The following is a 17,255-nucleotide window of genomic DNA, read 5'->3' on the forward strand; positions in this document are numbered from 1 at the left end:
TCTTTCTTAATGGGATTCTGTGTGATTACACATAATCAGTTTTTGTACTTTTGGTTTCATGGCTGATAAGAGCTTATTAAAACAGAGGTCCTAATTATTGGCACAACTCTTAATTGATGCTCTGTTTACAATTAGAAGATACATGCTTTTTCCTATTTAGTAAGATTGTATTAGATTATATATTTGACATCTTCTTGGTTTTGCCATTCCTCTCACTAATGAAATAGTGAAAGTGGATGTGCATGTGGAGGTAAGTTAACTAGTTTTTGGGTAATAGGCTGGGATATACTATATTTAGGCAGGTGACTGAAATTGCAGAGAAGTCGAAATATTAGGTTTTGTAATACATTAATGTAGTTAAGCAACTGTAGAAATGTCAAATTATTTTGCAGCTGCCACTCCACACGTCGCCCATCGTTACTGAAACGGAAGAGGACTCGTTCAGAAGATGAGGTAAATTTCTGGTATATCTTTCCTGTCAGTAACAAAGCGAATTGACTTCTTATGAACATTGTATTTCTCTTCTTTTGCCAGGATGTGGATAATGCAAAACCACTTTCATCAGGAACTAGTTTGGTGGAAGAGGTAAATACATAATGTCTGTTCAGGCATAATACATATTAAGTTAACAAAGAATGTAGCATGCTCTTTATAGTAAGTAGAGTACAAAATAGGCAAAGTTCTCTAAAATAAATTTTTTGAAAGTGAAAAGGTTCTTATTTTGAAGGCAGAAGAGTGTGAAGGGAAGAGTGTGAAAACTGATAAGGGTGTTATTCTTTATTCTTAGTGATATTTTTTTTCCCCTGTGGTGAAAGTATTGTCAGTCAAAACATTTTCATGATACATACCAACCAAAATTGCATTCATTTAAATGATAAGTTATCCTTTACCATAACAAGGTTACATGATCTCAGATCCAATAAATGGTTATAATACTATATTTAAGTATGAGACACAATAACTTCAGTGCTTCCTTGAAAAAGTTGTGTGATGATTACCTTTATCACAAAAGTAACAACTCAATTTAGTGAAGTGCTTTGCTGTTTGAAGGCACTATACTCATATGTGTGCAACTGCATTAACATTGTGCCAGTAACAATTATTAATGACCTCGGAGATATATGTTGCGAAATAGTGCATGTGAATTTATACATCTGAGAACCAAAACACAAGTATTAAGAAAAAAAAGTAAGATGCTGGTTGAAATGAGCTAACGAAAATGGAATGTTGTCATTAACAGAAAATATTGCCAGTTGAGGCAGAATTTGATCCTTTACTGTATTTATAACTTTTTAATTTGTTGTGATTTATGCAGATCCTATTTTGCGAATTTTATGTAAATTTTACAAGCATAATAGTCCATTCGTATTTCACTTGAAAGACTGGAATAAACAACCTGTTGGATTTTCAGCAAGGCCTGAACCATTTATTCGAATAGTTTGATAAACTTTATCGTCAAGAGTAAGAAATTTTAAACATTTTTAAATTCTCTTGTTACCTTAACAAATAAGAATTCATTCTTGTCAAGTGTGTGAAAGTCGACTAGGTTTTGAGTTAGCCTAAGATTTGATAAAAGCTGGATATCACAGTGACTTGTACAGATTTGGGTGTTGTGTAGTCCTAGTGTACATTTTCTGTGCACTTTATTAAAATTCCTCTTCATATTGCTTCCTGTAATCCATGATTGTGCTATAGTTAGTAATGAAGTGGTGTTAGATTTTATGGGGAATGTTGGGAAACTGTTCTGAATTTGTGGAAAACATAGCTGTACACCTTTTGGCTTCCAAATGTAATTTGTGAATTATTAGTTGGAGTTCATACTTTCCCCTATAAATAAAATTTATCATTGAAATCGTACACAAGGAATCAAATGGTACATTCTTTCCACAGAAATGCAAGACGCCAGAAGAGAACTACTTACTGAGCCCTGAAAGTATTGATACGTGCCCTGGATCGGTGCTGAGCAATCAGCGTACGCCCTTGAGTGGTCATGAAACAGATCCAGAGCATAAGTGAGTAGTTATGGATTTACGTAAACAATTTAAATGTTATCCATGTATGAATTCATCATATTTATGTATGTTGTGCATGATAATGATCAGTTGTTAGGAAAGAAAATTTGGCAACTTCACGTGTAATTTGAGATTCTTGTTTGTAAATATTTTTGCATTACTTTGAGAGATTCTGTGCTTGCTTTTTCACTACTCATGCTTGATACCTTTTGAGGTATCGGGAGGCATACATGTTAAATATGTTTAAGATTGTATTACAGAGTGTGTGTGTGTGTGTGTGTGTGTGTGTGTGTGTGTGTGTGTGTGTGTGTGTGTGTGTGTGTGTGTGTGGTTACAAGTCATTAAACACTTTGTTATATTGTGGGAGTGTCCCAGTTAATGTGTGAAAGGACAACTGAATAATGCTTAACGAAGTAAAGCTGCTCACTATAAACTGACAGAACACAGGATAGAGAGGAGGCTGGTTAAATTTTAGTGATCGTACTCTGATTGTTTTCAACATTTTCTCTGAATCTCACTAGTTATTAACTGTAGCATGGTAAATTGCCTGTGTACTATTACCAATCCTTGTCATGCTCAGTTAATGGACTTGTGCCCTGAACCCTTTAAAGAATAACTTTAAGCTACAACAATCAAGTTTTGAATTTTGCATGCAATTTTACTTTTAACAGAATTTGGAGAGAGTGATAGTATTTAGTAGTCGTAATAGTTGATGGTATGTTACACTGCCTGTCTTAGCTAAACATGTTTGTCCTTAACTGACTCAAGAATCTTTCTCTCTTCAACTTTGTTTTTGTTTATTGGATTGTGGAAAAGTGTTTGAACAACTCACTCAAATGTCTGAACTGTGGTGAACAAAAAGTTTTACTGAGGTAATATCCAGAACATTTATTACAGCAATATGATGCAAATGGCTGAACTGTACACATTTCATACTAATTACATCCATTAAGAATGAGCTTCCGTACTGGCAAGCCGTGGTCTCCCTCTAAAATATTCTCCTCCCTCCCCACTTTATTACCAAGTTGACTATTCTCTGATGATGGCTCAGGATGTGATCTCTTCTGGTAAAGTTGGGAAAAATTTCTTTTTGTCCAGTATGACTCAGTAAGTCCTAACCATAGTCTTTTGCATCCTTCTATACCACCACAGTCCCAAAGCTTCTATTCTCATCTTATCTGAAATGCTTGTTGTCCATGTGTTAGTTCTGCACTGAGTATGCACTTCAGACAAGTCTTTCAGAAAAGAGTTTAGAAGACTTAAATTTGAATCAGATGTTAACTTTTTTCCTCCAAGAAAGTTTTCCTCACTTTCAAGTGGGTGTTGGTTGCTCTCTTTACTTCAACATATACATGGATACTCTGCAATTCACATTTAAGTGCCTGGCAGATGTTATCAGTTATTTTGCCCCTCTCACTATCCTCCCTCCAACTCTTGTACTACTTTCAGTTTGTAATTATGTAATCTAATACCTTAACCATCGCCTGATTGTACTACATTCCATTCGATTCCAGTACCATGTATGTATGTATTGAAGTGGGGACCTAGAAATGGTGGAGAGGCTTTGTCCCCACTGTAACCCTCAGCAATACACCACCACACAACAGTTTACAGCAGTCCACTCAACCCCACTGCCACACCATACCGAACCCAGGGTTATTGTGCAATTTGGCCCCCAATGTACACGTACATGGAGACAGTTTTTGCGCAGCAATTGCCGACATAGTGTAACTGATGCTGGAATAAGGGGAACCAGCCTGCATTTGCCGAGGCAGATGGAAAACTGCCTTAAATTCCTGAATCTATAGCTTGTTTCCAGGTTGTCAGTAAAGAAATAGTTTGGGAAGTAGGTGAGGGGTTGGGGGATGCGTGGTAAGAGGAACAGGGATTGAAATGGATGTGAGTTGCATGGAGGAAGGGATGTTAAGATACAAAACTACATTTTTAGTGTGCTGCTAATGTACGCCTAGTTTACTTGTATTTAAACATTATATACTGCTTTTCAGTTATGAAGCATCTTTCCTGTCACCAATATCAGAAAGACTCACACCTTTGCCAATGTTAAGTTGGGCTGACCATAAAGTAGTTTGGGACCTCCTCTGCCACAAAGACGTGGCTTCCAAAAGTGATCGGGATGCGGAAATGTTTTCAAGGCACCCATGTCTCCAGTCAAGAATGAGATCAATTCTTCTGGATTGGTTAATAGAGGTTGGTATTTGATAGTTTCATGTTTCAGGTGTTACATGTAACAGGTAACAGATAGAAATAATAAATACATATGTTAATTAAGCAGGTTACAAAATGATTTAACAATGTTAAATTTTATTGTGGTTTGTCCATATTTTTCAGGTCTGTGAAGTCTATAATTTGCACAGAGAAACATACCATCTGACAATGGATTTCATTGACCGATACTTGTCGATCCAGAGCAATATCCCCAAACAACAGTTACAGTTAATAGGTGAGTTGAGAATCTTGAGGTAATATTATTAAAATGCATTAAAGTTTTTTAATGCATTTTATTACTTCTGCATTGCAAATATGGCAGTTTGTTTGGGAATTGTCAAGAGTTTGTTCAAAAGTGGTTGCTCTGTTATATCTTGTTTTCAGTTTTTCTGCCGTCTATTTCCGCATAAATGTTATACTTCATCCCCAGAAAACTGTTTTATCATTTCAAAGAAATTGTATTTCTTCTGGACTTGTTGCCTCAAATATTTATATTTAATGCATTAACTTCAACCCATTTAAGTCTGCTTGCATTTTGTGTAAAGTCTGATGTAGGGTTTATTATTCCAAGGCTTTATCTTCCCTCACTTCTCTAGTTAAGTTTTTTCCCCTTTGCAGCATTGTTGGTGTGGTTATTGAAAAAGCTTTCACTAATGTAAGAAATATTTATCTAAAAGAACATAACTTGTTGACTGAGAGAGAAGAAACAATGTCAGGCTTAAGAATTGCTTGAAAAGTGACGGATAATGGGACTTCGGAAAAGAGGCATTAGTTTTAGCTGTCAACGAGTTGTTAATAATATTATTTTGAAGATAGGTTGATCGTATAAATTAAGAAAGTTTGACATTGACACTATGTGAAACAAAGTGAAAGAAAACTAGGAAAATTAATCTTAGCCTGGGCTGTAGATGGTTAAGGTCTGCAAATGCCTATAATGGAGGGAAGGAACCTGATAGTGGTAGATTGTAAGAACAGTGGAGTTTCTGGAACATGCTGCATTGTTCTGGGAAACAGCAGTACATCTGGAAAGGAAACTGTTAGAGACTAATTTGGCCAATTCTAGAGTTCTACTCCGTCGTTATCAAGTGGGCATAATGGATATTAAAAGAATTGAAAACAATTTGCTAGAATTGTAAACATATTGTTACAGTCCATATGAAAATGTAAGAGAAATCATTGCTGATGTGGGATACTTTGGAAGAAAGACTGTGCCAGTGAAACCCTGTGTGATGGGATGTAGAGAATTAGTAACGCAGGTGGAGATAAATTACTGCTGCTTCCATCACACATTATTGCTTAAAGATAATGACAGTAAGGTAAGGATTAGGATGTGTTCAGAGGATATGGGCGGTAATTCCACCAGGTTTCTAAGAATATAATAGCAAAGTATCACTAAAATTTGTAGGAGTACCCTTTGCCTTCACCCATACAGTGGCTTGGAGAGTATATGCAGATTTAGCTGTAAATACCAGGTCTACCAGTATGAAATGAGTGTTAAGATACAAATGTGTCGGTAGGGAACATTTGTTGTGAACGAGCCCTTTTTTTTGGTATGACATCTGTCAAAGATATTTAGTATACATCAAGCCATGGAACAAACATCGTATGTTTTCATCGTGTTAACAATGTCAAATTTTGTACCACAAAGTGATGATTTGCAGAAAGCATTAATTTCTTGTTTTCATTTGAAAAAAAGTGCTGCAGAGTGGCAACGAATGCTTGTCGAGGCATATGGTGATCATGCTCTATCAGAAGCAACATGCGAAAGATGGTTTCAGAGGTTCAGAAATAATGATTTTGATGTAAGAAATGAAGAACCTGGAAGACCACCAAAAAAGTTCGAAGACACCGAATCGCAAGCAATATTGAATGAAGATGATACTTTGAGTCAGAGGCAAATGGCAGCAATGCTAAATGTTGCACACAATCAATTTATGACTGTTTGAAAGCTATGGGAAAGATCCAAAAGTTTGGAAAATGGGTGCCACATGAATTGAATGAAAGACAGACGGAAAACCGAAAAACCATTTGTCAAATCTTGCCTAAAAAACATTAAAAAAATTAATTTTGCCTCGAATTGTTACTGGCGATGAAACATGGATTTATCTTAAGAATCCTAAATGGGAAAAATCATGGGTTAATCCAGGACAACCATCAGCATCGATTGCAAAACCAGAGCGATTCGGCAAGAAGACAATGCTCTGTGTTTGGTGGGATCAGAAAGGTGTGGTGTATCATGAGCTTCTAAAACCTGGTGAAACTGTGAATACTAATAGCTCCAGACAACAAATCGTCTATTTGAACTATGCATTGATTGAAAAAAGACCAGAATGGGCCAGAAGACATGGCAAAGTAATTTTTTTATACGACAATGCACCTGTGCACAAAGCAAAACTGGTTCAGGATACAATCAAAACACTTAGCTGGAAGGTGCTACCCCACCCGCCGTATTCACCAGACTTGGCCCTTTCAGACTACCATTTGTTTTCATAATGGGACACACATTGGCTGAGGAACACTTCGATTCATACGAAGAAGTCGAAAATTGGGTGTCTGATTAGTTTGCTACAAAAGACGAACATTTCTATTGGCGTTGTCCACAAATTGCCAGAAAGGTGGTCAAAATGTATAGAAAGCAATGGTCAGTACTTTGAATAAAATGTTTTACTTTTCAATTCAAAATTAGTGTTTCATTTTCTCAAAAAAAAAAAAAGCTCATTTCATACCGGTACACCTGGTATAAGAAACAAAGTAGGATTGAAGACTATAGTGGGAGTTATATTCCACAGAGATATTGTAGTGGTGCCATGTTTGTGTTGACCACTGCAGACACAAGAGTGGACATTTTTGCTCCCAGAATGGCATGTGTGGGAGGCTGTGAGTATGTGATTATCCAGTACTGCAGTGAGTGTGGAACAAAATCTGCTGACTTGTTAACAGTTTTTATTATTGAATGGTTCTCATACAGGGGGTTGATGGCTGTGTCGCAGATGCTGACTGGTTGGTGGTACTGAGTTAAGTGAGGCAGTGGAATGCTGAGATACTGCAAGAACAAGCTGGTGACTACAGAATATGACGTTCCCCTTACCTGTTGATGCATTCGGTTCCACTTATCTTGGAGTCACCTACCTTGTGTTATGAAATAATGTGCTGAAAACTGACCTTAAAAAGAATAGTGCCAAATTACACGTGCCACACAGTAGTTAAAAGTAATTGGTAGTGGTTCTTTCCCACTTTATTTGCACTATGAAGAATGATGGCCATTTCCAGTTGTACAGTACACAGTATTTACAGGTAAAGTGTTTAAACTCTCCTTCTATAATGTTGTCCACACTATAACTCAGTTATAATGCAACAGAAGTGTTCGTTGAACATTACATTGGGAACTTGACACAGTGGCAATACATCATCATAAACACAGTGCACATGTTGTCATGTAGAAAGTTGACAATATAATAAAAACATCCAATAAGTAGGTTTCATGAAAGTCAAACTTAGATTTGCGTGTTTACTATTGTGGCCAAGATTTTAAGATACATAGAAGTTTATACAGTTACTTCCTGCTTGCAGACTTTTGCAAGTGAGTGAAACAAAGATGTTAAGTAGTAGGTATCATGGCCCAGATTTTTGCAGATGTGTTAATATGAAGAATGGACCCTGCAGGCTTTTCTCATACAGACACAGTTGTTTGTTGTATGAATGCTGGCAGAAGATGGGTGATTTTGGGGTGTAGTGGGCTATTAAGACTGGCTACAGATATTTATTTTAATTTTAATGCTATAAGTGGGCTGTACGGCAGGTTCTTAAACTGCTCCTACTTGGACTTGGTCATTACTGTTTGTGTGACCTTGGAGATTTGTAAATGCGTTATCTTAAAGCAGAATCACTCCCTCTGCGAGTAGCCCAGACTCGTGATGTGGATAGTCAACCTTTTTTACCTACTGCCCACTTTTGCATTTCTGTTAGTAATATTTTCAATCTGCTCACTGGTTACACAGTAATGGTGATTTATAAAGTAGGGAAACAACTTCATAAAACTTATACAGCAGAGTAACAGCAAGTTGGAGCATCTAAAAATAATTACTCGCTATATCCTTTGTCAAAATTTTATGAGAACCTAACGAAAATATTTTTAAACTCGCATCACCCGCCATGCCAGTTGGAATGCCCACTGGTGGATGGTAGGACCAGGTAGGCCACCATTGCTCTTGATTGACTTGTATAGACTGAGACTTCTCTCACAGTACACATTACTGATAATGGTTTTTTCATGCCTGAGAAACTGCGTATCAGTCCTTGGGCATCGAAAAAGAAAGCGATTGTCGCCTTGCCTACTGAAGACACAGCTTTGAATTTTTTACGTGGAGGTGACGCCACTACATTTTCGCCCCTAGATGTCACACTGTTGTTCCACAGTGGCATATGCAAAATTCAGCCAGTCTAATTGTTACAATGTTTTGTACCTTTTCATTTGAACACTGCTTATAATTTTACATTATGAAAAATTATCCACAATCTTAATTAGTAGCCTAATTAAGTAGTGAGGGTGTCATTATTTGGAGAATTAACTACAAAAGTAATGTTAAAGTTTAAAATCTAAATAGCATCTAGGCAGAATCTGGTGTGGAAGGTGTAGCTGCTTTCGGACTTAAATATTAATTATCTTGGGAGCTAATTAGTTTCGTGCAAAATAAGTTTACTGTTAAGTTGTGGTACCAGTCTTTATAACAGTGCCATGTTATTGAAATATTCTAATTAGGTCAGAGTTTTCCTGTTGTGTATTGTAGTAAGACTTTGTTGGCACACAATTTTGTCTGCCATAACTTTAATTAATTGAGTGTGTGGTAAAATTAATTGCATTGCTGAAATCATTTCCTTCAGTGCAATCAACTGGATTGTAAATTTAAACAGGACATTGCCTCAACAACATTTTGTACTGTTCATGTACATGTTTCATATTCCCTGCCAAAGTTTATTGAAAACAGTGAAAAGATGGGAAAAATATTTGATTATTGATGGGAGTAGAGGACTTACCACATAGCGTGTTGGAAATGTGCTATGTCTCAGGTGGCCTCGCTGATTTGACATGGGTGATTGCACCGCACTATACCCCAGCACAGTAAGGAGACTGCTGGAGTGGCGTATTCTACCTCTAGCCTGAGGTGGTCGGCAGGGGCACACAGTCATGTTTGAACCTGCAATTTTCTAAGGCCGGCCAAAGTGTCAGATGGCGGCAGTTGGAGTGCTCACCTTGGCAGTTCCTGTTTCTGGCCAGCAGATTCGCCTAATCAGGGCTGCTGCTTGACAGAGCTGTTCAGCTGCCTCTCTGACAGACATGTGGTATGAAGAGTGTGCCGGACACATGTGTGGTACTGGTAGAATGAAGCTACCAACTGAGAACGTATATACTGGCTCTGGCTGGGTGTGTTGTGACAGATTTTGGTTCTTGTTACATAGATGGCTGTGGAACATTGCTTTACGCTGCAGAATATAGAAACCCAGCCCACTGCTTTTGTAGACTGCCGCATTGCAGAACGAAGAACAAGCATTAGTGCAATGCCCAGTTTCAAAAAGTATGCGGGTGGCTGGTCCTTGTATCCTTCGGATGGCTGCTGTATTCTGCTAGACGCTGATGGTGCAACAACATAGGAGATTCCAAAAAGGTTTACAGTCTGACACGGCAGTTTGGGCATACAAGTATCAATAATCGCCTAGGAACAGGGCTCGCAAACACCACAAGAGGGTGCTGTAGTCACAAGAGGGTGTCACTATACAAACATGGGTGGAGCAAGCGGAGACAGTTGCCATTAAGGCAGTGGAAGCATTGGAAATAACATGGCAAGCTACACGTACCACGAAATGACTAGGTGCATTCGCTTTATGTCGCAGCTAACTGCAGTGAATGAGAAGCTGTAAGATTGTATTGTGGGAAATATCCGGATAGAAAGGTGTTGTGTCACTTGTTATTCGCCATCCTGCTCGCCAAATGTACGAAACTGGCATGTTCTGTGTACACCAACCAGTTGCTGGCCGCCGACTAATGACATGGACAGTTGTGGTGGAAGAAAGCATTCTCGGAAGGACATAGTGCACGCTGTGAGTGAGGGAGTGAGTGAGTACAGGTGTAGTATTGCTCACCACTGGTATCCCCCGAACCTCTACCTGGCACTTTGCACTCAATGAAGGGCGGCATCCCTTTCATTTCTTTTGCATCTTGGCACCAGAACTAGAGGATCACAACAAGTGTATGGGACTTGTATGGTGGTTTCTCCAGAAATTTGCTGCAGACCAAAGCTTCACAGTGAGTGCCTTCATTGGTGATGCTGCATTCTCACTAGAGTGAGATGAACATTTACAACCTTCATATGTGGGTGGATGTGAACCTACAAGCTACATGTCCACATGCTAGACAACACAAATATACCCTTAGCATGTGGGCTAGCATGTCGGAGGCTGTTTCATTGGACTGTACATTCTCCCGGGCGCACTTGGTCATGCGTATCTTGTATTCCTGCAAGAGGTTTGTTGTCCATCCTTATTCGTCACTACATCAGATTGCACCAAGATGGAGCCCCTGTGCATTTCAGCAGACCCTGTCTGCTTCCAATGTGTGTTTTCCTGTGAGGGTATCTGAAGGGTCTTGTGTATGAAGCAGCTATTAGATCGCCAGAGGACCTAGTGGGCAAAATTGTTGCGATAGCAGGATATTTTAAGAGATACACCAGTTATCTTTGAGAGGGTATGCTGTTGACTGTGCCTTAGATGTCGGGCATGTCTCGATGCATCTGTACAAAACTTGAGAATCTCCTGTAGTGGGCATCTATTTGTAGCATGTGACTAAATAACTGCAACACCGTTTAACCTTTGTGGTCCCAAATTCTTATGTGATTACTGATTCTTGTTGCAGGTGGACGTGCCGTGTCAGATAGTAAACATTTCTTTAAAAATTATATAGTTGCTTAGAGTGTTCTTGATCTTAGGAACTGATGTCGGTTCTCTGTTTTTAGTTCTTGCTTTACCAGAAAATTGTTGACACGTACGTTTATACTCCTACTGCTGGCACAATCACTAGTAAAGTGACATTAGCTACATTTTGATCAATATAGTGAAGCTGATATTTGTACGCAGAGTGGTTGCATAATATAGACTATTAAAGCATATTTGTGGCATGCTGAAATCTGAGGGTTAAAATCCTGTCAAGTACTTAAAAATTGGTTTATTCTCTCTTCATTGAAGTGACTTCGATCATTATTTTTATTCAGTTATATGGCCTAAATGTATGTTTTTTAAATTCTGAGTATTTTACTGTCTCATTTTAATCACCAATTTAACTTTTCTGTTTCTTCTCATTCTTTTTTCATTTGGAATTTCTGTGCGAGTGATGACATGTATTTATATATATAAACTTAGTTTGTTTTTTCTGTATTTTCATCCATTTTATAGCATTCTTTATTTTGGTTGCTCATTTTCAGGGTTGCCACTGGGGAAATAGGGGAATATCAGGGAATTTCAAACATGTTAGGGAAATATCAGGGAAATTTGAAAAAAAACTATATTTTTCCAGTTTTTTCTTTCAGTAGATGAAATGGTTTGTTTACTGAGGTGTTGTGCATAAACACTGGCTAGGTGCAGCTGAGTGTGTGCACAGTTTCCCTACTCCCTCATTCCTATTGCTTCTTCCCTTCCTATTACCCCCCTCAACTTGCACTCAGTGCTGTCACCACTTGCCGCTAGCCTAGCAGCTGCAGACCAGAGGCAGGAAGGCATGAGGAATTTTTTATTTGGCTCTGATTTCTCAGACTGTAGACACAGTGGCTGGAGATGGTGGTCGTGTGTGCAGAAGTTGTTTCTGAGTACCATGTGAATGCGCGCGTGTATGCGTGTGAGCTCTGTCGTTTTCTGACAAAAGCTATGGCTGAAAAGTTAGTCGAGAGAATGTGATCGTCTTTAGTATGTGCCTCTCCATGCAGTTCAGCCATCATCTTTATGGTGAGTTGCTGCCTGTCTTCATCATTATTGATTCTCAGAGTATTTGAACAAATTATGTGTTGCATGGATTGATCACTGTGGTCTCATTTCATCAACATGCTGTCTGTGGCTTGAGAGTAGCTGGCCACACGAGTGGATTTCTGTGACAGGCTAAAACTGGAGGCTGTTTCTGAGGATATCTGTAGTGGATCAGGCCTGCGGATCTGAAGCCATTCAGTTCCCACTAATATCCAGGCCCTGTCCATCAGATCTAGTCTCACTGATCTGCACGCAGGCCAGCTGTGCTTGTGTGTGGCGTAAATGGGCGATGGATTTCACGAATTGTGACTGTCTCGCCACAAGTACATTGTACAGTGTGGTGTTTTACAGGCATTCTCTTTGTTCTAGTACTTTTTGGCACTTCAAAATTAGTTTATATGTTAGAAAGTAGGGATAATAAGAAGGAAATTGTCAGTAGCTGGCAGTTGTACGCTACATACTCATATATTTCTTGAAAGAAAAATTACACAAAACCTGTGAAATAATAGATGTAACACAGTGAATAATAACCAGCAATAACAAACATAGTAAAACCAACATTTTATTGGTGGTCACCTACAGTGTAGGTTTACACAATTCTTCCTCGCCTAGTACACTTCTTTCAAGAGGCCTACTTTTAACTGAGGTTATTTCTGAAATCAGTGAAGGTATTTTAAAACTGTCTTGCAACTCCAAGGAAATGCGTATTTTTGTCACCAAATGTTTCATTTTATTGAAATAAAATATCAGTGGTCTTAACGAAACGTGTATATCATTTGGCTTGCTTTCTGCATCTAAAAACAGTTCATTACAAAATATGTTGTTAGTTCTTGAGATTTTTGCTCACATCAGGAAATGCTATGTGCTTGCAAGCCTTTTTTAGATATTTCCTTGTTTGCACTGTTGTTTCTTGTACCATAGCTAAAAAGCCAGATTGTCAACTTACATCTTAACTAATCTTTGAGATCTCAAAATTTGTCAGGGAAAATTGCTAAAATTTGTCTGGAAATCGGGGAATTTCACTTGGGAAACTTGTGGCAACCCTGATGTTGCTTATTTTGGTAAGTCTTCATCTGCATTACTTCGTCCTTAGTGCAACAAGAATTTGTGTTAAATGTTTGACTACCACCATCCAGAAGTTCTCGATTGTTAAGTTTCTTCATTTGTTAAACAAATTTGATTGTTGAATTGAAATATGTAATAAAACATAACATATATTTGCCGAATCAGTCATAGAATTGTAGAATGAAGTGCTCTCATTAACTTTCGAAAATGGTTGTGAAAATGGAATTGGGGTAAAAATTTTGCAGGCAAGTTGTGATGAAAATAATAAAGTTGTTTAAATCAATGGAAAATACAGGATGGAATGTAATACTATTAAGTTGTTTAAGGACTAATTATATAGGAAGTGGCAACAATCTCTGTGGGTGCCCTGAAAATACACATAAAACTGCTGGGAAATGTCATGATGGTTGGGTTGCTGTCTGTCCAGGTGCCAAAATAGTCAGCTGTGTCGAACAGTGTAGTTTCTGGATAGTGTCAGCAACTCGTGTAGTGGAAGTTGTGGTTAGAGTACAGCTTGGGTTTATATTTTAATATGTAACATTGCTGAGCATATTCTCTGCTTGGATCAGATGATAGTGTCAGCTGTCAGATTTCTGGATATGTGTTTTTGCAAATGAGAACCATTTCAGACATGTATTGTGTAACATTTCAATAATGGGCAAATTCAAATGAATCTTTGGAAGTACATTTCTGTGTATCTCTGGTGGGCTTGCAGTAGTTATAACCAACCTCCATATCATGAGAACAGAAGTGCTGAAAGATTGCCCTCAGACAGTGTGAGGATGGCTTTGGGAAAAGGCTGATATGTATTGAAAACATATTATTGTCACCTCCATAATTTTCATGGTCTCTAGTCTGATAAAATGCTAGTTTTCTAGAAATATTTAGAAAACAACAGTATTCTTTACAGTCTTCTATAAGGAACTAAAATGCAAGACATTTTTTATCCCCTTATGTTCTGGCACACTTCATAATTTTGATGATGAAGCTGCAGTACAAATACACAATTTTTGAACATTAAATATACACTGCCAATAAGTTACACATCATTGTAACTTTGTGCATGTAGCGATGAAAGTGAGTGGATTACTAAAACAGTTGGAGAGGGGTAGACTTCTCATTTCTTGTGTTAGATTCCTTGAAGTTCTTGGTTGTGCCCATTTCTACTCCATAGGACACTGTACTTTTTCTCCAGTGTTTCCTAGGAAACACACAAAGGGATCAAATGAGGAACAGAGAAACAGGTGATGCTAGTGTCTGTGAGAAGCCTGCTGCAGATCCTTCAAGTAAAATTGTTATGGATATGGCCATATAAAGAGAATATTTATCCATAGGACTCCCCATTTCTGGGATCAGAACAAGATGAACTTGAAGGTGCGAAAACATAGATTTTAAAGGACCCCAAACTATAACTCCAACTTCTTGGACGTGTGGACAAGATCTGTGGGTGGACGAAACAACGCATTTTTCATATAATAAACTTGAGCTTTTGCTATTGAAATTCTGAGACAAGGGTAGTGCAGTCTTAGTGTAACATGTTTGTTTACTTATACCGAATTTGAATCTGGCTTGTTTGAGTCTGTTTTCCAATATTATCCCCACTATCTTAGGGAATTATCATTTCTTGATATCTGGCTTTAAAATGTACAGTGCTCTCAACATCTCAAATTAGACAAAAAGTCCCATGCATTCCCAGGTTAAGTTTCACCTTTCTGTAGTTTAATTATTTGTCATGCAAAAAAGGAATTGGCACTTTTTGTACTCTTACAGGTATCACCTGCTTATTTATTGCTGCAAAAGTTGAGGAAATATATCCTCCAAAACTTACAGAATTCGCATATGTCACTGATGGGGCCTGTACAGAATCAGAGATTCTGGAAAAAGAACTGGCTATTTTGAAGGTATGTTCTGTAAAACAGTTCAGGTTTCTTCTTGTGTTTGCTGTGTTACATCCTGCTAAGATATTGGGGAAGTACTTGTGATGTAGAAATAGAGCATTAAGTACTGTTAAATAATATGTAGACTCTTTCCCAGGGTAATGTGGACTTTTGATATTTCATAAATTCTTTAAGGGGAAATATTGAACAAGCTGATATATAACCAGTGTGCTGCTTAATTGTCATAAAAATGGTGGACATATATTAGTCACTGAATCAAATATGTGTAAAATGTTTACCACAATAAGAACTCTGGGTACTGTCTTGATACCACATTACTTAACTTCACAAATGCAACTTAATTCTTTTTCCAAGCTAACATTGACCTCAGGTTATGCCAAAGGTCATTCTAATGTAAGTCAAAAATATAGGAACAAAATATATATTGTCAGCGTTCGTTCTATGTATGTTTGCGCGATAGTCATTAAATCACTGGGATCAGAGCTGATATCCAGTATCAGTAAGTAAAACTTGTTGATTTCTTGTATGAGTACACTGTTTCCAAGAAATTACAGCATGGTGGTTAGTACTTGCTTCAACATCTTAGTAGATAAGAGAGGTATTTTCATGTAGAACTGCAGTGTTGTTAATGGTAAAACTGAAAAAGGAATACATTGGTAAAAAAATTATTCAGTGTTTCAGAAATGTTTTTCTCAAAAATCGGCAGATAAAATCTAAGTGAAGGCAGTGTATGTCACACCACCACTGTCCTAGGTTTCTGTGTGGAAATGGGCACCTTTATTTGTGCATGGCTTGAGCACTGATAATACATACTCTTGTTCAGTGGCTCTCTCACACTGGATGAAAGAAAATAATTAGTACATGTGGAGTCCCTTCTGTGACTTAGTGATTGTTTCTTGTAATTTGTTGTGGGACCCATATGTTAATTTTTTTTTTTTTTACTTCTGATGCACATTATTCTTTTAAAATATTTCACCTGAATGCTGTATGGAATTGTTTGGATCTAGCTGTTTCCTTTGCATGCTTTTGTAAATAACTCAAAAGAAAAAACAATTTTCAGAAGTTGTTTGTCCATATTTTTTCCTCACATTTCTCTCACTTGTTTTTCAGACTTTAAATTGGAACCTTAATCCGGTGACTGCCAACAACTGGCTGAATATGTACCTGCAGTTATGTAGTGATCTAATGAAGAAGAGTATAATAGACAAAGCAGACAATTCATGTTATGGATTTTTGTTTCCTCGATATTCCGGACTGTCCTTCGTGCAAATTGCAAAATTGGTAGATTTCTGTATGCTGGATGAAGGGTCTCTGAGGTTTCCATATAGTGTAATAGCTGCATCTGCCCTGTATCATTTAGGAAGCAAGGAAGTAGCACTTCGTGTTTCTGGTAAGTTGCTTTAAATATTACCTTGTGAAGATTTTCTACATTTTTAATAAAAAGCTAGAATGAGTAGAAAGAATGGTATGTTGGGGGGACAAATTGTGGCTGTTTGGTTTTCTCAAAACTGTCTTTGGATTTGTATCTTCCTAGTTTCTAATTATCATGAAACACAAATTTATAATAAGAAAAACTTGAAATTACATACCCTCTCCTCTGCTAATGTAGGTGTCCTCCCTCTCCTCCTTGTTATATGTGAGCACAGCCATTTGATCTGTCAATAAGATTTGCATAGAAAATGAGCAGTATCTACAGCTTATACTTTTAATCATGTTCTATCTATTCTGCCTGTGAAGTCAGAAATACATTGCACTTAAGTGTTGAACACTGACATTGGCTAGAAAAATAGGGAGCTTGAAGAATACATGTGCAAAGCCTGTCACTGTATAGTTTGTTTGGTCAAATAACAATGAAATTCATCTTTAACGAATTCTTGGGACTCAGATATTTTTATTAAATTTTAGTTTCTTAGTTAATGAATAAAGAGGGTGGCCAGGTGCCTTTAGTGTCGACACCCCTTAACCCCACCACCTCCTGTCCTGCCTTGAATTTGGGTATCCTAGATGTCTGTGACTAGTGTTATATACCACGTGAAAGTGAGAACAG

At 37.7% G+C, this 17,255-nt stretch overlaps 1 protein-coding gene across 6 annotated transcripts in view; it reads left to right on the plus strand.

Annotated features, from left to right (window-relative positions):
• The window catches only part of LOC124798633 (G1/S-specific cyclin-E), a 176,005-nt gene that overhangs the window by 141,932 nt on the left and 16,818 nt on the right, over positions 1-17,255 (plus strand). For all 6 annotated transcript variants that reach the window (XM_047262118.1, XM_047262115.1, XM_047262114.1 and 3 more), the window contains exons 3-9: positions 393-453; positions 535-585; positions 1,891-2,012; positions 4,019-4,220; positions 4,362-4,473; positions 15,081-15,211; positions 16,319-16,598. In XM_047262118.1, coding sequence (XP_047118074.1) covers positions 393-453; positions 535-585; positions 1,891-2,012; positions 4,019-4,220; positions 4,362-4,473; positions 15,081-15,211; positions 16,319-16,598 — 959 coding nt within the window. The remainder of the gene's footprint in view (positions 1-392; positions 454-534; positions 586-1,890; positions 2,013-4,018; positions 4,221-4,361; positions 4,474-15,080; positions 15,212-16,318; positions 16,599-17,255) is intronic.

Source organism: Schistocerca piceifrons, chromosome 5 (genome assembly GCF_021461385.2).
Source record: "Schistocerca piceifrons isolate TAMUIC-IGC-003096 chromosome 5, iqSchPice1.1, whole genome shotgun sequence".
Taxonomy (NCBI): domain Eukaryota; kingdom Metazoa; phylum Arthropoda; class Insecta; order Orthoptera; family Acrididae; genus Schistocerca; species Schistocerca piceifrons.